Below are 25,280 nucleotides of genomic sequence, written 5' to 3' on the forward strand. Positions count from 1 at the left end.
TGGTTAAGAGCAAGCAGTCTCGGGTGCCTTCTTTTCGCCACCTGGAATATATTTCAGAGGCGGATGAGGATTCTGATGGCCTGGTTCCTAGTCAGGTTCCAGATGAAATTGTCTCGGGCCATAGTCAGTTTGACGATTTGAGGCAGTCACTGCATGATGCCAGTGGACTGGACACCTCTCCGGAGGTGGAGTTTTGTAGGCCTGAGCCTGGCTCTCATGCCGATTCCTCGTACCGGCGCCTTATGGCTAGGGTTTCTGAGTACTTGGGATGGTCTGCTCCCCCAGGGGAGTTTGTGCAGGATGATCTAACGGACATCCTTGATGTTGGTCCCCCAACTGTGTTAAAGATGGCGTCTCTAGGGCGCAGAGTACCTGAACTTCCGGTAGTTGATCGTGGTGAGGTCGCCAGGCTGTCCGACAGGTGACTGCAGAAGGTGTAACGCGAGAAACCGGTGCAGCCCTCTACCTGGTATCAACGGGGCTAGGGGTGGACCAGCTCCCAATGCCACATCGTGGCGCCGGGGCAGTCTGCAAGGTCGATACTGCGGACTGTATGCTGGAATCTACTTCTGAGAGGATCCCAAAAGTAGGCTGAAGATTTAGGCAAATGTCCACAAAAGAAGTTGCAAGGTTCCAGGAAACAGCTGGGGACCAATAGTTGAGCTGAGTAGATAGTCCAAAGCAGAGACTGCAAGGCACAAGAAGGCAGCAGGCAAGTTGGCAGGTATGAGGAGAGTAGTCCAAAGCTGAAGCTGCAAGGCTCAGGGTAGGCAGCAAGCAATTTGGCAGGTCTGGAGTGAAAGTCCAAAGCAGGATATGGCTAGGCTGCAGGAAGGCTGTAGCAGGCAAGGCTGAACGAAGCAAGGTTGGAAGGGAAGGAGAAGAGCTAGGCAGCCAGAGGGAACCAAGGAAAGGGAGAACCAAACCCAAGGAAACTGAAGGGATCAGGAGGAGCAGGAATCCAACAGGGAAAAACTGGAGCAGCGGGAGGCTGCAGGAGCGAAAAACACGATCCGGAAACAAACCGCAGTGAGACGCGGTGAGTTTCAGGATTCCATCCCTTAAATAGGGCTGGCAGCACCCGGGAGGCTTGGAACGCAAGCCGTGCTGTCCCCGAGTGCTGCCGTGCCCAGAACGAGGCTTGGGAAGCAAGCTTGTGGCTTCCCAAGCGTCTCGTGGACTGCGCATGCGCGAAGACCAAAACGCGGCCTTCCGTGCATGCGCGAACCCCGAGACACAGAAACCCCGGAAGCGCCGAGTGCCGCAGAAGACCGCGGTCCCCCCAGCCGGTATCGGGGATAGCAGCACCAGGATGGGGCGCGCCGGGACCCATAGGTGCGCCCCCTATGACAGGTAAGTGAAGTGGTAACAAACTGACCCGGTACTGCTGTTCCATATGGCTTTACAGAGAAGGGTGGCGGCGGCTTGGACTGCTCTGGAGAGTCTCCCGGCGGTGGGCAGATCCTTGTCGCGAAAATACCGTCCAGCTAGTAGCGATCCCTGCTACTTGACCAGGCACCCCACTCCGGAGAGTTTGGTGGTGCAGGAGGCTACGGCCCCGGCAAAGCAGGCGTCGTACCCTACCATCCCTCCTGATAGGGACGACAAACGTTTTGATGGCAGGGCGATGAAAGTGTTTTCTTCTGGTGGTATGGCGCTTCAGGCGGCCAACTCCATTTGTGCCTTGTCTCGTTTCACACACACTCTGTGGAACTGTGTTGCGTTAGCGGCTGAACATATTCCCGAAGGGGACGAACGGGATGGTTTCCTTGCTATGGTCCAGGATGGTAAGGATGCCATGTGAGTCCTTTCAGTCGGGTTTGGACTTAGCTCAATGCGTCAGTAGGTCCATGGCGGCGAGCACCGTGATACGCAGGTTTGCGTGGTTGCGGAAGTCGGGGTTTGCTCCTGATGTGCAGTCCCGGATCCTCAACATGCCCTTTGACGGTGAACACCTTTTTGGCAGCAAGGCTGACGAGAGCCTTGAGAGGTTGCAGACCTCAAAAGCTGCAGCGAAGTCGTTGGGCGCTGCAGTCTGCCAACCTCCACCTTTTCGTCCAAGGGGACAGCAGTGGAGGGGTGGTTCCTTTCGCTATTACTCGTCCTTCAGTAAAGCGAGAGGAGCTGGCAGTCAAAGAGGCCAACGCAGGGGTACCAGAGGTGGACGACAGGGTACCCGTGGTGCCAAGGCCGCTCGGGCAGTTGCCTCTGTGCCCTCAGGTAACGCTGCAGCCGCTCCCACTCAGTCATGAGGCCATGTCCCATGGTTCGCCGGTTGGGGGAAGGCTGGCGCAGCATCTTGTAGAGTGGCAAGCCATTACTTCAGATGTGTGGGTTCTGGAGATCATAACCCACGGCTACTGTCTTCCCTTTCGGCACAGGCCTCGCGACAATCCACCGGGGAACCTCTCTTTGCAGAGTCCAGATCCGCTCCTTGCGCAGGAAATTCAAGCCCTGCTGGAGAAAGGCGCCATAGAACTGGTGCCTGTAGCGGAGAGGAACGAGGGATGGTATTCCCCTTATTTTTTGATTTCGAAGAAAGACGGGGGATTGAGACCCATCATGGACGGACAGGTTCAAGATGGTTACTCTCTCTCAAGTCCTCCAGGCCCTTCAGCTTCAGGACTGGTTGGTGTCACTCGACCTCAAGGATGCTTACTTCCATGTGCCGATCCATCCCAAGCACAAGAAGTACCTGAGGTTCGTGGTTGGCGACTCGCACTTTCAGTTTTGGGTCCTGCCGTTCGGAATGACCTCCGCCCTGAGGGTTTTCACCAAGCTCATGGTGGTGGTGGCAGCGCATCTCAGGCAAGGGGGGATTCACGTCTACCCCTACCTGGACGATTGGTTGATCAGGGGGAGCTCTCCCGAGCAAGTCCTGGATCATCTGTCCGTCACCTGCCACTCCCTTCGCAGGCTGGGCTTCTCCCTCAATTTAAAGAAGTCCCATTTGACGCCAACACAGCGGCTCCAGTACATCGGAGCAGTGCTCGATACTTCCCTGGGGCAGTGTTTTCCTCCCCAGGTGAGGGCTCTTCACATTCAGCAGATGGTGCACAAGTTTCAGCATGCCCAGACGCTCCCAGCGTTCGAATTCTTGAGGTTGCTCGGCCTCATGGCATCCTGCATTCTTCTGGTGCCAGAGGCTCGCCTGCGGATGAGATCTTTGCAGTGGGCACTCAAGAAGCAATGGTCGCAGTCCTCCGGCAGGATGTCGGACCCGGTTCAGGTGCCGCCCTCGGTCGCCCGGGACCTTCTGTGGTGGGCCGTCGAAGGCAACTTGATGAAGGGGGCTCCATTTTGGCTTCCCTGGCCGGAGGTGACGATCGTGACGGATGCATCCCTCACGGGATGGGGAGCTCATGCCAACGGGCTGACAGTCAGCGGTCGTTGGTCTCCGTCGGAGTCCAGACTCCATATCAATCTGTTGGAGCTGAGGGCCGTCAGGCTAGCCCTGAAGGCTTTTCTGCCGACTGTGCGAGGAAAGAGTGTCCTGATCCTGACGGACAACACAGTGGCCATGCACTACCTCAACAAAAAGGGGGGGGCAGGGTCACTTCCTCTGTGCAGGGAGGCGATGCAGCTCGAGTTCTGGGCCATCCAGCAGGAAGTTTCGATCTCGGCAGTTCATCTGGCCGGAGACGAAAACGTGACGGCGGACGCTCTGAGCAGGCAGAGCGCGGTCTCTCACAAGTGGGAGTTGGCTCAGGAGATTCTCCTGGAGATCTTCGCCCTTTGGGGGACCCCTCAAGTGGATCTCTTCGCCTCCAGTGTCAACCGGAAGTGCGAAAGGTTTTGCTCGCGGGAATTTCCTCCAAAAGGAGCCTTAGGAGACGCGTTCGTGGTGGAGTGGTCATTCCCGCTGCTGTATGCGTTTCCTCCAGTCCCCGTCATCCCGCAAGTGCTGCGGAGGTTACGGAAGTTCGGTTCCCGGATGATTCTCATTGCCCCGGCGTGGGCTCGGAGGACGTGTTACCCGGACCTTCTCGACTTAACCATCTGCCCTCCACGTCGTCTTCCCTACCGAGACGATCTGCTATCACGGGAGGGGGGTCAGGTTCTCCATCCAGAGGTCAGATCCCTCAACCGTCACGCTTGGCTTCTGAAAGGTTGAAGTATAAGGATTGGGACTTCCCTGAAGACGTGATGGAGGTGTTGCTTTCGGCCCGAAGGCCAGCAACAAAGTCTCTGTACCGTTGGCGTAAGTTCTGCGACTGGTGCAGAGTTCGGAATGTGGATCCTTTTGCATGCGACTTCCCCATGGTTCTGTCCTTTTTACTTTCTTTGGCCCACAGGGGCATGCAAGTGGGTACCATTAAAGGTTACCTGGCGGCGCTGTCCATCTTTAAGCGCTCGTCTGAAGAGTGTTCTTACTTTAAAATCCCTTTAATTTCACAGTTTCTGAAAGGGCTCACTAATGTGTTCCCTCTGTCACCTTTCCTGGTGCCTGGTTGGGATTTCAACCTTGTTCTTAAGTTTCTTATGGGTGCTCCGTTTGAGCCTTTACATTCTTGCCCTTTGAAGCTGTTAACTCTGAAAACTGTGTTTTTAGTTGCGGTTACTTCCGCTCGCAGAGTGAGTGAGTTACAGGCACTTTCAGTTAAGCCACCCTTCACTGTATTTCACAAGGACAGGGTTGTCCTTAGAGTTCGACCTTCTTTTCTTCCGAAGGTAGTGACGGAATTTCATTTGGCCCAGAAGGTTGTTCTTCCGGCATTCTATCCTCCTCCGCATCCTGGCAAGGAAGAGGAGAGGCTCCATAGGCTTGATCCTAGGAGAGCTTTAAGCTTTTATGTTTCACGCATGTCCCGGGTCAGAGTGGACGATCAACTCTTTATTGGTTACGCTGGAAAGCGTTTGGGGCAAGCTGTGACGAAACAGACTTTGTCTCGCTGGATTATTTTGGCCATCTCTGAGTGTTACCGCTTGGCGGGTAAGAACCCACCGGCTGGCTTGCGGGCCCATTCTACCAGGGGTATGGCTGCATCTACTGCCCTGCAGAGGGGTGTTCCTATTCGCAACATCTGTGATGCAGCCACCTGGGCTTCAGTACATACATTTGTACGCCACTATTCCCTCGATTCCATCCGAGGACAGGATCTGGCCTTTGGCAAGGCGGTCCTTTGTTCTGCTATTTGATTGGCTAATCTAAATTTTGATTCTAAATTCTTTCCCTCCTCCTTGCTCTGGTACTGCTTTGGGAGTCTGTCATAGATATGGAATACGTCGGAGGACCCAATCCCCTCGAAGAACAAGTTACTTTCTTACCTGGTAACGTTCTTTCGATGGGATGGTCCGACGACGTATTCCATATCGCTCCCGCCCTGCCTTCCCCGCTGCAGAATTTCTTTTGCGATTGCAGCTTATGTTCCGCAAGGCTTTGTCTCTGACTGGCAGTTGACCAATGTCACACGTTCTGGGGGAAAAAACGACAACTGAGGCTACGGGCGTCGGGCGTCCTACTTATCACATCGGATGACATCGGACGTTGGAGGAGGTCCTCGACGACGGCGCGTCGACATCATCGACGCAGGACACAGACGCCGAAAAAAGTTTCCGAAGCAGCACAGCTGTGGTGATTACATGTCATAGATATGGAATACGTCGTCGGACCATCCCATCGAAAGAACGTTACCAGGTAAGAAAGTAACTTGTTCTTCCGTTTTAAAGTAATAAAAAGAGATAAAACGCCACAGAAATGCATTGGTATATTTTCATTGTTAATGAACGAGCATACGAATGTGAAATGGACCATAGCCCCTGAAATGTACAATTCATACAAATGCAAAATGACAGAGGTTAAAAGACTGGTTTTGCAGAACATCCCTTGATCCCTGGGAAAAAATGGTAAACTATTACCATCTAATTAAACCGAGTAAGAGATATGCATGCGTCTCGGCCTTATTCCCTCCCGCACTGATGTGTTGATGTGGTCACACGAGTGAAGTGCATGCACACAGAAGAGCTCCACTGTTCTCTCCTCTGATATGTAAAGGGCCATAAAGATTTTTTTAAATAAACTTTTCATTTATGGGAAATAATGGGCATAAAGAACGTATGGTTAAAACAAAAATGGCTGTTTCAAAAATGTAAATATATATTTTACTTGCCTTAAAATCCACATTCGACAACTAGAACTACTTTTTTTTTTTTTTTTTACTCACTGACAAATCATATAACTCCCAACTTCCAAAAGAAGAGTAAAATATAACTCCCACAAGAGCTAATCTTGATCCTTGCTGGTCCGGATGGGTATTATGAAAAGAAGAGTCTACGGGGGGAGGCGGGCAATAAAGAGGGGGTTCTGGTGGAGGTCAATAGAAGGGCTCTGGCTGGAGGCCAATGAAGAGGAGATCTGAAGGTCAAAGTTTAAATAAATGTGTGCACTGAAATAAAACATATCTATTGTTTCAGTCAACATTACGAGTTTGTTTGCCAAAGACAAATATAATGGTCAATTGCTAAATACTAAATTATATTTGTAATTGTTAATTTTGTCGAAACGGCTTATAGTATAGCATTGTTCACTTACTACAATTATCATTCTTAAAATATGAAGTCGAATCTAGGATGGGAAACTAAAAAATTATATTTTTTGTTTCGAGATATTATAAGCCAGATGGGAGCTACGAGAAACGCCAGAGCACAGAAAACATTTCCCTCGAAAGAGAGTAGTTGGTGTACAGAGAGCAAAGTCTTCTATTCTGAGGTGTCTAGCAGTAATCTATACCTCTAAAAATCCTCCTTCTATCAGAGAGTATCAAATGCCTCTTTCAGTCAACTACCATAAGAAATACATAAAACTTCTAAAATTATTCTGCAGGCTCCTTATCTTGTGCAACAAATCTACAATGCCGACATGTTGGCAAAGCAGAACTACCAGAAAGGATTTGTAGTGGTTAAACATACAGATCTACCGAGTTTCTAGTACTAATTATATACAGCCAATCATGGGCTGAAACCTCTGATCTCAGCCCACGTTCCATAGAACACGCAGGCTGCCTCCCCCGCCTCAGGCCGCCTTCTTCCACCTGCCCTTTTTCTTTTTAAAAAAAAAAGTATCCCAGCCCCCCTTCCCTCCCACTTACATGATTGTGCTGCCGCCGCAGCAACTGTCGTCCTTCTCGGTTTGCGGACACCATGGAAATGGAAGAGGGGCTCCAACCATGGTGGCCATCTTGGCACAGTATTTTCATTCAATGAATGGGATGCCGCACACGTCCCGTTCGTTGAATGAAAATACTTCTATTTTAACTGGACTGGACTATTTTAAAAGGACTGGAACATCCTGGTGCCCTCGTTCTCGGGCTCCCAGGCCGTTAACCCCCCCTTGGAACGGGGTGCTAATGCTATATTTGAACACAAAGTACCTGATTTACAAAAGCTTTTTACAATGGCGCAATCCCATGGAAAAAACGGTTTGTAAATCGAGCCCAAAATTGGTTTGTTCTGTGGTTTATTTATTGTGTTGGCGTTTTGTAACACGCTGCATTAGGGAAGGAGGAGGGGGTTAAAGGAGTGGTAGTGTCGGAGATCCTTCGTAGTTAAGCCTGAAGGCCCACATATGCTGGATCCTGACTAAGGGAAAGAAAGGAGAGGGAGAATGGATTGAGAGAGGAAAATTGAGACTCAGGGGACATTCTCTGCTAAGACCAAGGCAGCATTCCAAAAAAGCCTGGTGATGTAGCAACGTCGTACCAAGAAAATATGATTAGGGACTGTCCAATAATACACATTTTTCTCTGGAATGCTGATTTGGGGAAATTAACCTTACATTTTAAAAATCACTGCCAGATTTCAGCCATGTTGGAAATAAGCCTTGTGCCTTCTCATTTGCTCCTCTATCATTTCTTCATCCTGCACTTAGATGCAGATTGGAAGTGCGCAGCTGCAGCTAAGGAAGGATGGAACATTTTCACAGAGAAATAGTGGACAGCATGGCTAACAGGGATGTCATTAGCAACTTTTGGGGCAACCTGGACGGCCGTCAACCTGACCAGGTGTGGCTGCAACCCCAGGACCTCGTGCAAAAAGTACACATTATGTTTATGGTTATGATTGTTTTGTTTATTTACCAAATAATGATGTGCAATAAAAACCCACAGCATTTTTATTGCCAACACTCGACCAATGTCTCATTGTTTCATGTGGTACATGGGGGGGTGGGAAGGTGGGGAGAGAGTATTCGGGTATTTATCTAGGTATGGTTTACACCTGGCTGCATCTGGGCCCACCGGTTATAGCCAGCGCCGCGCAGGGGGAACCCTGCAGCTCCAAGGTAGGGGTTGGTAACCTGTGCCCCATGGCAGACAAGTCAGGGGGAAGGAGCATGGACACCGCAGTGCAATCCCTCCTCTCCCCTCTTCTCTCACGTTTTGTTGCCAGTAGTCCTGACTACTGGAGCCAAACAGGAAACGGGGGCAAGGTGGGAACGACACCTGGGCCCCTCCACTAAAGAGGTGCTAAACACCCAAGGCAGGCAGGAAACCGGTAGGAATAACAACGGAAGCACCTTTGGTGTAGATTGCAGTTGGCACCAGCCGGCCGGGGGATGGACTACACAGCCCCCACAAGGCAGAACAAAGCCCAGCGCCAGCCCTTAGGCCCAATATAAGGAGCTGCATGGCAGCTAAGAAAGCAGAATACAGTTTGGGACCCTGCAAGGACACCCTTTGCGTACGCAGAGTATCTCTTCCTTTTCCCAAAACCCTCCCACCCTAAGAAAAGGGAGAGAAGGAGAAGGGAGACAGGGCACCGTACGGTGTCCACACTGTCGTGGGACAAAGAAGGCGGCACGGGCCAGAGGGTGCATCCCCAGGACCCCGTGACCAAAAGTACACATTATGTTTAAGGTTATTATGAATGTTTTATTTATTTACCACATAATGATGTGCAATAAAAACCCACACCCTTTTTATTGCCAACACTCGCCCAATGTCTGATTGTTTCATGTGGTACATGGGGGATGGGGGGAGGTGGGAACATTTGGGTATTTATATAGTTATGGTTTTCACCTGGCTGCAGCTGGGTCCACCGGTTATAGCTGGGGATAACACCAGTTCAGTGTAGCTACAGGCTACCGACACTGCTGGCCCTGAGGTACACATTTCTTGTGACGCAGGATCAGCGCATTGCTGAACTGGAAAAACAGTGGGCCTTCGAGCATTGAGCCTTTGCAGGAAGTCACATAGCCTGAGTCACATACTCGGTGGACGGTGCGCTCTGCCACCAGAAAAAGAAGGCACCGTTACCGGCCTTTAATTTGAATGATTACGACAGGGTTTTAAGTTCACAATCCGGTTCAGGGCACTGAGGACCATGCATGTCATTTTGAGGTAGCAAAGGGTGCTCCTCTGGTACTCGTTGCACTTCTCTTGAGGGACCTAGCTCCGGGAACATAGACAGGGGAAAGGAAACACGGCTCTAACATGTTCTGGAGCTGCACTGATTTCATTTACCAATCCCATTTTACATATAAAGGTACAATCTCCTCTATCTCAAAGGTAACATTTTTTTTTTTTTTTTAAGTGTATTTGGTTTATTACAAACCTTTCACAATCAGCGAAAAGAATTTTGTTTCACAAAGAGATCTATCATAACGAAATCAACATCAGGCAAGTACAAAAACAGAGGTCAAATGCAGGGAAAAACCAGAAAATCCTTAATAGGATAAATCTAATTTAAAAATCGTTCGAATTAGAAACGGAATACTTAAAACAAGTTTGTTTTTAAACAATAATAAGTTTAGACCAAACTAGACAGTGAAAAATAAACACTAAACACTAAGCACTAAAACAACGCATCCTTTTAACCATATCAATTCATTATTTACAATGCATTTTCTTGGATATGGTCTAGCCTTTTAAGGGTTTTTTCTAGAAATGTGACCGTTACAAAATTTATTTTTGGAATTTGGCAAGCATAAATTAGACCCCACCATTTCTCCGCGTCTAGGCCACATAGGTCAGCAATGTTGCTGGTTAAATACAAATTTGGAAGATCTCTTAGTTTTGTGCAGAATAACACTAAGTGATTTAGTGATTCTTAACTTCTTTTACACAGTCTGCACTTTGTGCATATCTTTTCTTTGGTGTATCTTGCCTTTGTTTTGTTTTGAAGGATATTCAATCTAAAGTGAAGTAGCAGATCTCTTTGTTTGCAATTTGGGAATTTTCTCAGTCCGGTATGATGGACATCACACCATAATTTGTTTTCAAGAGTGCATGAGTTTTTGACAGAGCTCTTTTCATTTCGGTGTTCGAGGAATTTCGGTGTTCGAGGAGTCCTCGGCCCAAAGCACTCTTTTTAGAGCTATTGGATTTTCTGCTAATGTTTGGGTTTTGAGGGCAGATTCAGTTTGTCCATTTTCTCTTTTCCGGTCTTCTACTACCTTTTCTTCGAAGTTATTATTTTTACAAAATATTTCAAATTGGGGAGGCGTCAGGTTGCTCATTGTTTTTCTGTACAACATCAGCTTATTGTAGCGGATGTGTACGTATAGAGCTGTCAAACCAAGGGTACAATGCAGGGTGCATATGACTGTGGAGGGCTGCAGGGGCATGGGACCTATGACCGTGAAGTGCAAATATCCCCTATTCAATGTTGCACTGGGAAGTTACACTGCAATGTCTACCACGCAGGTAATACATAGTTCTGTATGTTTATTACACATGCCAGAAATCGGAGTACAGCCATCTATTCATCCTGCTCCTCCTCCTTCTCTTCTGCTGCGTTGTTTACGTTGGCATACTGTGTAAAATCAAAACTCAGAGAGCAGTTGGATGTACACCATACACTATTGTAAAAGTGAGATGTATTGAATTAAGTACCCCTCACCATACGTTATAGGGATATTTCGAGTCAACAGGGATTTCTGTGGCCCAACAGAACGACGAGGCCGAAGGCTGACTTCCTTTATATGGTCACGGAACTCTGAGGTGACTTGCAATGTTCTTTTTACATACAGTGGGGGGGGGGGGTGTTTTATTCCTTATAATACATAGCCACAAACTGTCATTTCCAAAAAAAACACCTGCGGCCAGGCCTGCTTCCTTCCCCAGCTCGCTACAATCCTCCCAGCTCCCCTTCCTGGACCCCAGCCCTCCCGCCCCCGAGTCCTGATTGGAGCATAGCTCCGTGTGACATCTTGATTTGGTCCAGAAGCACAGTGAGAGTCGCACCCTCACTCAACCGTCTCACCCCACCCCAGAGGCTGGTAACTGCGGCAGCTTCCAGAGAGCCCCTGGGCCCATAGCTTTTACTTTCTCTGCCCCTTCCAGCACCCCTGCGCCGTTGCTGACCACTGCCCCTCTACCCCGCCCCCTGTTTCCTTCACTGGGATTCTTTCTTCACTGGTCTTCCCAGTGCAGCCCTCTGCCCGACAGCCCCAAGGCCAAGGGCGGCCCCAACAGAGGAGGCTCCAGGAAGTGTCGGCAGGAGTCCACAGGGGAAGCCAGGTGCCAGCCGTCAACCATCAACTACAAGGACCAGTAAGGTAGGAGTGGCCTGGGTTAGGAGTAGATCAACCACTCTACCCTATAATCCTAGCCACTTAACAAACCGATATTAAACAGTTCCAAAATGTATCCGAGTTTACGTTCCCAAATTGTATTGTAAAATATTCAGATTGCATTGATAGGCCTCTCTCCCACTATACAGGTCTCCAAAAGTTATCAGGGATTATGTTTCCAAGTTATATTGTGTGATATTCAGATTGCATAGATGGGCCTCTCCCCACAATAAACAGGTCTCCCAAATTTAGGAGGGTTTCCGTTCCGAAATTGAATTGTATGATACTCCGATTGTATTGATAGGCCTCTCTCCCACTATACAGGTCTCCGAAACCTATCAGAGGTCCTGTTCACATACTGTATTGTGTGATATTCAGATTGCATTGATAGGCCTCTATCCCAATACACAGGTCTCCCAAATTTAGCAGGGTCTCTGTTCCCAAATTGTATGGTATGAAATTCAGATTGCACTGATGGGTCTCTCCCCTACTATACAAGTCCCCCAAATTGTTCAGGGGTTCTGTCCCCAAACTGCATAGTATGATATTCTGTTTGCATTGATAGGCCTCTCTCCCACTAGACAGGCCTCCCAAACTTATCAGGGGTTCTGTCCCTAAGTTATATTGTATGATATTCTGATTGCATTAATAGGCCTCTCTCCCACTATACAAGTCTCCAAAATGTATCAGAGGTTCTACCCCAAATTGTATTGTATGATATTCAGATTGCATTGATAGGCCTCTCACCCACTATACAGGTCTGTTCCCAAATAGTATTGCATCATATTCAGATTGTACTGATAGGCCTCTCTCCCACTATACAGGTCTCCCAAACTTGGCGGGGGTTCTGTCCCCAAAATTGCATTGTATGATGTTCGGACTGCATTGATGGGCTTCTCTCCCAGTATACAGGTCCCCCAAATTCATCAGGGGTTCTGTCCCCAAGTTGTATTACATGATATTCAGATTGCATTGATAGGCCTCTCTCCCACTATACAGGTCTCCCAAATTAGGCAGGGGTTCTGTTCCCAGACTGTATTGTGTGATATTCGGATTGCATTGGGGGGCCTCTCTCCCACCGTGCAGGTTTCCCAATTTTAGCAGGGGCTCTGGTACCAAACCTCATTGTATGATATTCATTTACATTGATAGGCCTCTCTCCCACTATATAGATCTTTCAAATATAGCAGGGGTTCTATCCCCAAAATTGCATCTCGTGCCATTCAGATTACATCGATAGGCCTCTCTCCCATTATACAGGTCTCCCAAATTTAGCAGGGACTGCACTCCAAATTTTTTTGAATAATAAGTATTACAATACTCTTTAGGGTCCCTCCTACCATACGAGACTCTAAAACATACTCCTAAATAGCCTTAAGCACAAACTTAGCTTAACCACCTTAACATGCTCCCAGTGAGGGCCAGACCGTGATAGAATAGTTCTAACCGCCCTCATCTTTTCCGAGACACCTACACAGACAGCACTGAACTTTGACCTACACCCCTGACAACAGTACGCCCAGCACCAAAACCCCACCAGACAGCGCTCGGAGGATACACAAACCGACCCACCGGAAGAACAGACGGCACAAAAGCACCCAAGCCTACCAACACAAGAAGAAATACCAGCACTCCCATCACAAGACACAGCAGCCAACCACTCAACCGGCACCTGCGCACCAAAATTCCCTGGACCAGAAAGGGACGCCGAGAAAGGGCACAAGACAAGGCCGCACTGGACACAGGCACACAAATCCAACCTACCATCGAAGCAACAACCTCAAATAGAAGAAACACAAAGCCAAAAACCAAAACGACCAGACCAAAACTCCAAAGGGAAAATTCCTTATATCTCACACCATACCTCGCAACAACCCCAGAAACAGGATACCCCGACGACACAGAGACATCAAGACAGACAAAGAACATCCCGAGACAACCAGAAAAAAGACGGGAACACCCAAGAAGAAGGTGGCTAGAGTCCGGCCCCATCACCCCATACATCACAAGAACAGAAGGACACCCTCAACACCTGCGCCATACCGGACATAACGACAACAAAAATCTTATAACCAACAACCCAAACATGAACTTAACTGCCCAATTCAACAAAGAAGCCTTCACGGACCTTCACCTAACCAGCACAAAAGGAGAAGCAACACCACTGAACAGCCACGCTTTCAATCTAGCAGACCGCTTCAATGAAGATGCAGCTTCCGCTGATCCTCATACGTCATCCTACAATGAAGATACAGCCTTCACTGATCCACATCCACCCCAATCAACGCCAACAATGATGCACCGCAACCAAACAACCACAAATCAAAGCAAGGTACAACCAACAAGCAAAACTACACCAATACGATCCAATGCAAGATCAATGTCCAAACATGCCACCGAGATATACGATCTGCTCTGCGACAGAGGGATCGACATCCTATTTGTAACAGAAACCTGGCTAGATGACAACTATAAGATCACCCTCAACAACTGCTTGCCTGAATACTTCAAATGCGTCCAATCACACAGAAAAAACAAAAGAGGGGAGGGCTGGCAATCATTCACAAGGAACACCTGGATATCAAACTGGAAGACGCTAATCATCGATAAATGCGAATCCCTAATCATACGCAGGCCCGGCTCCAGCAGGGGGGCCAGGCCCCCCCCAGAGCCAGCCTCTGCCCCCCCCCCTAGAAAGGAGGCCATGTCAGTGGTGTTATACACTACTGGTAAACGAGGGAGTGGAGGTGGATGTCACTCTAAACATTCAGCAGCAACCTCTGAGACATTCTGAGAGGCTGAATTGCAGGAGGCCAGGCCAGGATTTGTTTCTTACCCTAGACAATGATTTATGCCCCAAAGCCATAAAAGTACAAATGACCAGGGAGATGGAGGGACATTCACACCTCTAAGTGAGGTAGCACACTTATTCAAACAGGCTGCCTACAACTAAATTACGGAAACCAAAATTGTGATTTTAGGTTTCAGAAAATAAAGTTTGTTTTTTGTGGGAATAAAGTGGTTTTTTACATCATGCGTAATAAAATGGTTAACTATATCAAACAATAAATGACAGGTAAAATTGCTAACGCAGATTTCTGCAGAAGGTGCGTCAACTGACGGGGGGCACTTACAAATTACATTCATAGTATGTATTCTGCTGCATTAACTACTTGAGTTTAAGTGAAAAGATAAGGTTGGCAGTAACACAAATTTAATTTTGGAGGGAAGAGTGTAGTAAAATCAAAAAGTGATAGATGTAATGCTTTGAATTAAACATTACCACTACCGTTGCTTTGCACAACATTCCATGCCTTAATTCTGTAGTATGTCTGTGCGATTAGAGAAGGGGAAAAGCCATCAGCAAATTACTTTTGGTGCTGCCACCAAAAGGTGCAGTTGAATCTCAATTGCTAGGCCGTGTTAAATTTGCACTGGAACACAAACAACCACATGAATTTTTTGTCCCTGTGGTCTAGCAGTTTTGGAAGGGCTTCTGACATTAGTGACAGGGCCAAGACTGATAGGCAAACAATGGTATAGAAGGCTAGCCAGAGCAATGATGGTGGTTCTAATTGATTCAGAGACTTTTTACCTAATAGGTACAACCAGAACGCATGCAGTGGACCACAGATAGGATGGCAATAAACTGCGAGGAGATACACACATCTTATGGGTGTGTCTGGTCATTTACCCACCTAATTACTAGCCACGGCTATGTTAATGCCTCACCACCAAAATCTAACCTTTCCAGAACCCTTTGAGCAAGCTCTATCACAAAGTAACAACAAATGTGTTGCTGTATAGGGCCTGCCAGTGTTATATCTAGGCATTCTTTTGAGTGTTTAATTACTTAATTGCCTCTGTAAATGAGCTCCTGCTGTAGTAAAATTCTCTTAATGTGTCTCTTCAGCAATTTGATTTTATAAGCAATATATTTGTCAATGCTTCTGACTTGCACTGAAGTCCTGTCTTAAACAAGCAATCACAAAGCCAGCAGTTTTGGCATGCGTATAGATAGTAGCAGACATTTTCCATGCCATCATATGCCCAATTACTGACACCATTTTCCAGCTTTTCCCATTTTATGGCCAGCTGGTAACCTTATGGCAGTGCCTGGCAAATGCCAATCCATGCCTAATCAAAAGCCCAAGCTGTTGGCTAGGCCAATGCATGTTGCCTTGAGTTTGTCTCTTTGTCTCCCTAAGTGAATGTGCATATGCCCAGATGTTGGTGTCTTGCTTGCTATGCATATGGAATCAAGCTGCACCTCCCTGAGCTGGTCCAACAAGGCCCTACCTGAAAATGATAAGACTAGGTTGGCAAGTATTGACTAGTTTCAGATCTTCTAATGCATACTTACCAGTGGGGCTCTGACCTAAATAGAATGTATGTTTGTTTGGAAGCATAGTCTACTCTTCCAGAACGTTTAATGATTCAAACCGATAAGTACTGCCTTGATAACCCCATTCTGTTTAACTTTACAGAGTTTGCATGCAAACAGAATATGTCATGTGTGTTGTGGGATTTGTTTGGAAAGTATGATGTAAATCCTGGGTGCTGGGTGTTTAGGAGTTCCGGAAATGAATCATGAACACCTGTAAAATGACAGAATTTTCTAAAATGTTACGGACAAAGAATAAAAGGTGTACATAAAAAGCAGTATTTAAATATATTCTAAAGAGTGCAATCAGAGGTGGATTTCCCCTCCCATCAAATGCAAACAGCAGTGCTGAACAGGCCATACCAGTTGGATCTTTTCTTTTTAACGTGTCTCAGAGGCAGATTATTTACAACAGGAAGTTATTAGAGATGAGAAAAGGAAAAAGGCAGTGACCATTGCTGTGGCACTTTAAAAAAAAATATATAGGGTTTTAAGAAGCTATTTAAGTGTGATTGTTGGGTAATTAGTAATTAAGGGGATACAGAGCAAGCTGTGTGAAACAACCTTGTCATGCATTTCATTTGAATTTGTGGATGGAAATGAGTGGGATGGCATTGAATCATAGCAAGACCGAGCTTATGTTCATCGGATCCAGGCCTAGAATTGGAAAACTTGCACCACAGTACAAATCTTTCTGCATTGCGAATCACGACACCCCGACAAGGGACAACATAAAAATCCTAGGGGTGACATTTGATCAGGCCTTGAATATGTCCGATCATGTTAATAGCCTAGTGTCAACCTCGGCCTATTATATCAGGCTCCTTGCGCATATTTGTCCATTTTTATCCCAATGGGGTTGCGAAACGATCGCCCAAGCGATTAAATTGATTACTGTGGCTCCCTTCTCATAGGAGTGGGTAAAACAGAACTCTGAAAACTTCAAGTGGTGCAGAACAGCATGATCAGAGCCATCATGGGGTTATGTAAGTTTGCACATGTATCAGAGATAAGAAGAAAGCTCCACTGGCTACCTATTGCAGAAAGGATTGAATTTAGGTTGCTTACCATCACACGTACAAGTCCCTCAATGGATCCTTTCCTGCCTATATATCAAACAGACTGAAGTACAAACAGGTGGCGCACACTCTGCGCTCTAATGATGGCAAAAATGAGCAAATTCCAAAAACCTCATTGGAACTCGTTAAAAGGGGCGCCTTCTGGGCAGCTGCCCCGGCGAGATGGAACGCTCTACCTTCAAGCCTTAGAAACTGCCCAACACTCTAGCTATTCAAGAACAAACTTAAAACACTCTTGTTTAAATAAAGGGGTCTTCAGACTCTTACAATCTGACTGCTTGCTAACTACTGTATTCGGCGCAGTGTGCCTCCGGGACACTTTGGCTGTGCCTAACAAATAATGTAAAGTAAAGTCTGTATGACATTTTTTGTAAGTTCTCATTAATTGCTATGCTGGAGCTTGTAGGCTTCTATTCAGGATGGGGAAAATAAAGCTACAGTCCTAGGGGATAATATTCCAGGTCAAGCGTAGTGGAAGAAGTGGCGCTAAATGCATTTAGTTCCACTTTTTATGAGCTGCAGGTTTTTGTATGATTTGACGGGCGAAGTTGGAGAGCAAATCGGACTTAACAAGGTCCCCCTGCTAAATCCGATTGGTGTTCCACCAGCATGCATTTTTACATTGGCAGAAAACCTATGGATTCCTATGGGATCTTCCTGACTTTTACATCTGGGAAAAGCAGGCAGAGTCCAAAGGAATACATTGTGGATAGCTCCCACAATTGTTAATTGTGGAAGTAATTTACACTTTTTCAGACACATAGTGGTAAAGAAAGGAGCAAATGCAATTTTCGCCTGTTTTTTCCTCTTTACTTTTCCACTACTTGATGAAAACAATTAACATTAATGAATGGCCCCTTTTGCAAAAAAGGTGCAAACAGGAGAATTCCGCTCAGTGCAATTTAGGATTCAAAACAAAATGCCCCGCCCTCCACTTAATCTTTTCATCAATATGTTTCTACAATGATAAATACATTGTCAGGTTGGTTTATCATGTGACTTGTGCATTTTTAAAGTAATCTGCATAACATTTAGTATTATTTTAGGTATTCAAAGCCAAACTTCAACACATATTTGTACCAACTTGAGCTCAGAAGATGTGTGGACAAGTATCTAAATTTCAGGCTAGGCTCAAATGATGGCTTTATGACTTGACAAAAGTGTGTGATCTTTGGCATATTTTTTAATTTCACTATGCCTTACCTGTTAAAATTAGGTGCCCCTAGAAGAGATTCACTTTGCATTATAAGCTATTCCAAAAAGCCTCACTCATGGTTTAATAGATGGGCAGCACAGGCATTAGGATGCACACACATCTAACTTTGAAAATATCTGGGCCACATGTATTGAACAGAATTGTCATTCAACAGCAAATCAAATTAAACACATCAAAGAGTCATCATGGACAATTGCATATTATGACCAGTATGTTAACAGTATGTACCAGAAAATGATGTATAGGGGCACTCCCCACCAGGAGTGATACCAGGAGGCTGCAAACCTCTCAAACAGCACTGTCTGCCTCTTGATGCAGCCCTTGCAGCCCTTGCACTCTCAACTCAATTAAAATGTGCTGCAAAAATGCAACACAAAATAACATTTTGTGGTTAAAATGTAATTTTGGACATGAACCATTGATGGGAGACATTTAGAATGAGACTACTGTAGGGGTTCAGTTGGAAAGGAGGGGGAGGAGGTTGTGGAATGGGTGGGTGAAGGGAGAATTGTATATACATGTGTTTATTATTGGAGGATATGTTGTTGTGCTCGAAATATTATTAAGATCAACAAGGCTACCTGTATTGATTGGACATGTTATGTTCTGTCCTTGAAATGAAAAGAAGTTTGGAAAAAAAAATGTAATTTTATAGAAAACAAAATCTCATATTCCTTGCTTCGGTATTCTAGGTGCAGGGGATATGTCTTTCCCAACAAGATGGAGGGAGCACCAGCATCTCCTTCGGGGCCTCTTGGGAGTAGCCACAGTGCTCAGCAAGGTATTGTTAGGCGGATACCATCTGAGATGGTTCAAAGACTGGGGGGCTCACTGCTCAGCCCTCTGAGGAGCAATAGGAGGCATCGCCCTCCATTCTCCCAAGCCAGGCCAGGAAAGGCATGCTGGGTGCTGGTGGGGGTGGAGATAAATGGGAATGGTGGGCAGGGGCAGCTGAAGGAAGGTGACAGACGGTGAAAAGTGAAGGAGGGTCAGATATAACAGAAAGGGGAGAGCAGATGGGAAGGGAAGATGGGTAGGTTGATGTTGCAACACCATTTTCCTTGCTTCTCTTTTGCCATGTACTGTTTTTTATAGAGGGGTGCAAATGTATTTTTGCAGACCTGAGAAGACATTTTCTGCCGGTCACGGATCTGGGAAATCTTGATCAACGCCAGCACTTTGTTTATGGTACTCCTAGACCCACACCCAATGGAATGTGGGCCCCCCTGATTACAACCCTAGCCCTCCCAGATGAAAATTCCTGGAGCCGGGCCTGATCATACGTCTAGCAGCAACATCCAAACAAACTGGAAATTCGTACTTAGATCTAGACCACCAACCTACGATGCAACCTTTGTAGAGTCCTTCACAGAAGCAGTCACCGTCCTAGCCCTCAAACACAATCACCTGTTAGTCCTAGGAGACTTCAACATCTGGTTTGAAGGAGAAAGCACAGCCATACAAAATTGCTAACCAGCCAACTAGCAGCAATGAACCTACAACAACTAATCAATGAGCAACCCACTCGGCAGGGCATACACTTGACGCAATCTTCGCTAACAAACTACTCTAACGAAGGTCGTGGCTGTGAAGTCCAGCACTGTTTATGCAAGCAGAATCTGAAAAGCCATCATTTGAACTTTTGATGCCAAGCGCTGTCCTGTCCAAGCTACGTCTTTTCTTTCAAGGAGCTGCTTCACAAGCCCAACATACCCACATTCACCAGAGAAACCGGACAACTGATTGGTTTGTGCAGGCCAGCCTGAGAATGGAAGGCATACAATTCCAAATAAAGCTGCATCTGATGCCTAGAGTTCAAGGAGGGCAAAGCTTGTGGTGGAGTAGCACTCTAGGCAGTAGACACCCCACTGGGGTTTGTGTGACTTTCTGTAAAACTGTCCAAAAATATTCAAACATGTCCGTATTCTTTCCTTAGTTTTATTTCAATAAGGGCAAAGCAACATGCAGTCCTAAATCAAAAACAGAAGTGAACAATGTGCTAAGCAAAAAGAGACAACCCTGAGAGCTTCCTGATCAAATAAACAGAAAACATTCTGCAGGGCTAGTTCTGATTTGGGAAGGCGTGCAAGAGGAGGGGTCCTGGGAGCGGGATAGGAAGGCAGGAAGCAGGAGGGGTACTGGTAGAGGGAAATGCCCAGCAGATAGATGTTATCATTTTACAGTTTTTCATATAAGGGAGATTGATAAGTGCACAGATATGTGTGCATTACAAAGGCCATTCATCAACAGCAGACGTTGTTAGGCGACTGATTCACAAGGTGGCGTGCTAAGTTGATCCATATCAGGCATTGCCAAATGTATTAATGCTTTGGCAGGGCAGTAGCTCTCCGAGCACTGTTGGACAGGCACTACATATATTGGATGCTATCTCAGTGGATTGAACATTCACAGGAGCTGCTGTAAGCGCTACAAAATCTACACAGACACGGTTCATTATAGGAAATGTAGTCATTCACTGTAGTTGACCGGTACGGCTGATGCACGAGTCACCATTTCGAGGTGCAAGGGTGTTAACGCTGCTTCGTGTCCCAGTTCCTCCAGAAACAACATTCAGTGAAAATAAGGGGCATTCCATTTTACCAACTACTGCAGAACCCTTGCCTAGAATTAGTACCCTTCCTCCCCCACCTGGCTTAGCTGCTAGCACTTTAGGCACCCTCCATTACCAACGTGTTCTGAAGGCAGATGTTAACTTACACTGGTCTTTGAACGCAACTTGATGCCCCACCTAGTTGTTCCCAGCCTCTTACCTGGCGTCAGGTCTCTTGCCTCTCCACTGCTTGCTCCACTCTCCCTCCTTGGTTGAGGCGGCTCCCCCATTGGGGGGTATAGTGGGATACCCTGGGCTATCAGGTCGGTGTTGGGAAGGCCTGTCAGAGGGATGGGTGACAAATTAGTATTCTAAGGTGTTAACTGTGTTAAAACTCTTAAACAGGGAGCACACTGTAATCTGTTGGCAGTGGCACCCGATAGCCATTTCACAATACATGCAACTCTACTAGGAAATCGGACCAGAGGCTTACTGCTCACACGTGATTGTTAGACGATCATCTACAATTATAAAGCCAGCAGGAATTCTGATTTATTAATTGGGAACACCGCGAATTATTTCTCAAAGCTTATTCTAGTTGGCCCATGCCATAGCCAGGCCCCAGGGTGCTTTTGCATCAATCCGGTGTTCTCTGCAGGTATATTATTTACGTTCTTTGAAGGTTGGCATCAACAATGCCTCCCTGCAAACAACGTAAATAATAACTAACTCTTTGGAACATAACCGTATCGGCTGATCGAACTGATAGAGCAGGAGTCGCAAGACACGGGTGCCAACCCCTGCAGCCAGGCCAGACTTATCCAGTCAGCCTTCCACCCTCCAGAGTCCCGATATTGGAAAACCAATCAAAACATAATTATCTCCCACGTAGGCCGACTGCCGAGAGGCATTTATTTAAATATGCTAACAGCGAATATTTAACTTACTGGAGTTGGGTGCTTGGCGAGGGTTAACTAGGCCGCAGTGCACCGCAAGTGAAGTGGGCCTGCTGTTTCTGGGCCGCTCAGCTCGTCGTCTTCTACACGAACAAATGGCGCACATGCACCCTCTGCCATCACCCCACCCCCACACTTAAATGTCACTGGCTGGCAAACAGCCAATGACATTACTTTATCTGTGCAGGCCAGGGTATCAGTTCTTTGTTGCACTGTTTGCGCACATTTTGATACTGGCGGGGCCACCCCTCAAGCGCCCTGCAAGCCTCCTAGTTTAAAGGGATTAGAAACTTTACGTAGTGTGCGTGGAGCTAAAGGCTCAACGCACTTTACTATGGGAAAAGCAGTGTAAAATGGGACGCGCACTGCTGTAGCAGCCGGCCCATGATAGAAACTCCTATCATGGGCCGGCTGCCACAGCGCCCCCGCGCTGCTGGCAAATGCTAACAGATTCAGAAGAACGTCTTCTGAATCTGTTAACTACTGGGGAACATTGTCACACCTGGTGGGGGCCCAGGTTGGGGGGGGCGGCGCCTTGCCGCCCTATGATAGCGGCCGCCACTGGGCACGCCCCATTTATTACGTGCACATGCGGCAGAGTGGGGTCACTCCTCCATGTGTGTGCCCTTAAAGGGGCATACACCACAGTACCCCTGCTGAGGAGAGGTGTGCAAGCAGACGGAAATCCTGACATCGATCGACATGCTGGGTTTCCTGGTGTAGGGGTCTATCAGGACAAAAAGAAAATTACTTCGAAACATTGCTGAGTACCCTAGTTTCTACAAACTTCCAGGGATCTAGGTGTCATTAGAGTGAATTTGAAATGTGCCTCTGCGTGGCTGATGACAAAGGTGCCAAGTACAAGGGGGCAAGCGCACCCTTACTTCTGTAGCAAGCTGCCGACTGTACTTTACCAATTAAAGCACCATTGGCTTTTAAGACATACATATGATAGTGAACTGCACTATTAAACCCAGTCACTGAGCAGCATCAGGGATCCACCTGCAATGCTTAATTCCTTAAAGTTGGGGGGCAGTCCCCAAAGCAGAAAGCTGCAAGATAGCGCAGCACGCTGGGTGGCTGCTGTTGAGAGGTATATTATGCTGTGTTTCTACCTATACATTCTTTGGGGTTTTTTGAATTCCTTCTGCAAAAATGTTCTCTAAAGGCGCCATTCCCACCCGGGAAGGTGTGAAAGAATGAACTAGGTTGGCATACTGTGTTGATTTGCACAATGAGAAATTTTGGGGTGTGGGTGGTCACCGCAGCCACGTTGCTAACGTCCTTGGCAAGTGGCGTGAAGCGAAGCCTCTGAGGTCCCTCAGTTAATTCTTCCAGTAATCCAGATGGTTCGGTAAATTTGGGGACCCGCCCCTTGTGCGTTTTAACTTTTAAATGTAAACCTTAACGTGCTCCCTGTTTCAGCCCGCTTGGTTCTTTGCCCAGCATTTCTTTCCCTTTTCCCACCATTGTCTCCCTGAGAGCCCTTCCTTCTTTGCGTGTTCTCCCTCGATGCTCTGACCCCGTGCACTCACCTCCACCTTCCATAGCGGCTCCTATTGGGTGTGTGTCCTCGTGCGTCCCCTCGGTGTTATGGCAGCAGACCTTAAAGTAGCCGGCAAACGCCCTGCCTCCAGCTGCTACGCCCCACACGAACTTAACACTGATTGGTCTTCTCTGCTGTCCGCCCCGAATTTGAGGTCAATGCCTGTATAAACGAACAAATCAAGAAACGAAACTCAGAACTGAGAGTGCTGGGAAAGTGCGTCATCAAAGGCAGGGCGTGGAGACAGAGCATGGATGGGTGAGAGGGATGGGGCCAGATGCAGTAAGGCGGGTGAAAGCAGAAGAGTAATGCGTGAAGGCAGTGGCCGACAGAGAGGGTAGGGCAGGTTTTTAAGAACGAAAAGGTGAACGTTATGGGGACTCTGACGTATGCAGTGGACAGTCAGCGACGGCACAGGCAGTGAACGTACATTGAAAGAAATGTGCATTTTTCACTGTAGGACGTCATTCTCAATTCCAGGAAGTGCACAGGACAACTAAGCATGTCACTTTTCTTTTTTCTTAAAACATTGCTTGCAAAGTAGAAAGGGTGTGCACTTTTTATGCCTTAGAAAGTGTAAGAAGACATGTCCTATACAACAGCAAAGAGTCAATACGAGACCTTTCACTACTATGAGATGTGTGTGGTTTCCGGTGTACGTTTTTTGTTTCACAGTCCCACGACCTGGGTTTGAATCATGGACGCTGGCCCTGTTATGAAGTGGGGTCTGCATATATATGCAGGAAAGTCCATTTGACCTAAGTCGCACATTGGAAGTTCACCTCCGGTTCTGAGCCACAACAGCAAGACATTGTGGGTATGCAAATTAGCCCAAATGCAAACCTTTTCGCCAGGAAATTCTTTGTCTAAGAGGGCAGTGCTACTTTAGAAATAGCTTAATCAACCCAAGACAGACATTTTGCAAGGCTGTCAGCACTAATGATCCCCAATAGGGCAAAACCAGGTATGTAGTTGTCCTGACAGCCTTGCAAAATGTCTGTCTTGGGTTGATTAAGCTGTCAGCACTAATGATCCCCAATAGGGCAAAACCAGGTATGTAGTTGTCCTGACAGTCTTGCAAAATGTCTGTCTTGGGTTGATTAAGCTATGTATAAAGTAGCACTGCCCTCTTAGACAAAGACTATGGGCCTCATTCTACCTTTGCCAGTATTCTACCATTAAATGTAGTTACCGTTTACTGCACCCGGTCTGGCGGCATTACCAACGGATTACGGGTGCCAGAGTGAGGGTGTAAATCCCCATTCATGGAGTCCCTTAGGATAGGGTTTTGCCATCATTATTGCTGGTGCCGGTAATGAGGGCTTTTATTGCCGGTAGGGAACCTGGCTTACCTCCAGCTGGAGGCAACCCAGATGCCCCACTGGCAACCCTATAGTTGGTCGGTGTAATAGTGCCAGTATCGATGAATACTGGCACTTTTTTACCGCCCTGGGCAACTTAGAATGAGGCCCAATTTCGAGAAAAGGTTTTGCATTTTGGCTAATTTGCATACCCACAATGCCTTGCTGTTGTGACTCAGAACTGGCAGTGAACTTCCAGCGATGTCTACGAGGTGGCGTTGTGGAATGTGTGACTTCGCTCAAATGGACTTTCCTACTTTCCCATTTCAGGTGAAAGGTTTTTTCCAAACCTTTTGAAACCCACCATTATTTTCTTGGTGTATGTGTGTGTGTGTGTGTGTATATATATATATATATATATATATATATAATATTCAGTGAAAACACTTTGTTAAAGGGACGTTATGGTTAAGTTGCGCTACTAAAAACCTATGAAATTCAGTGAAAAAAACTTTGTTAAAGGGACGTTATGGTTCCAAGTAAAACCGAAAAACCCTTGAAATTCGCAAGTTATGGTGAGCTAAGCAACCATAACTCGCGCCACCACCGTGCACTGCTAAGACTAACACCCAGGACATCAAAGATGACATCACAAATGTCATTGATGACATCACTGATGACATCACATGTGCATTTACCTTTCATGAAAAGTCTGTACAAGGGTTTCTTATTGTAATG

The 25,280-nt window shown here is 46.9% G+C and overlaps 1 protein-coding gene across 2 annotated transcripts in view; it reads right to left on the reverse strand.

Moving 5' to 3' along the window:
* Positions 1-23,383, reverse strand: part of LOC138582115 (trichohyalin-like) — a 137,288-nt gene extending 113,905 nt beyond the window's left edge. The window contains exons 1-2 of one of the 2 annotated variants that reach the window (XM_069653097.1): positions 23,231-23,383; positions 20,960-21,079 (exon numbers count right to left, since the gene is read on the reverse strand). In XM_069653097.1, the coding sequence (XP_069509198.1) occupies positions 20,960-21,079; positions 23,231-23,243 (133 nt within the window). In that variant the 5' untranslated portion in view covers positions 23,244-23,383. The remainder of the gene's footprint in view (positions 1-20,959; positions 21,080-23,230) is intronic. The other variant, XM_069653098.1, reaches the window with a different exon arrangement.
* Between the last annotated feature and the right edge of the window lie 1,897 nt (positions 23,384-25,280).

Source organism: Ambystoma mexicanum, chromosome 3q (assembly GCF_040938575.1).
Source record: "Ambystoma mexicanum isolate Mex_15411 chromosome 3q, UKY_AmexF1_1, whole genome shotgun sequence".
In the NCBI taxonomy this organism is placed as follows: Eukaryota; Metazoa; Chordata; class Amphibia; order Caudata; family Ambystomatidae; genus Ambystoma; species Ambystoma mexicanum.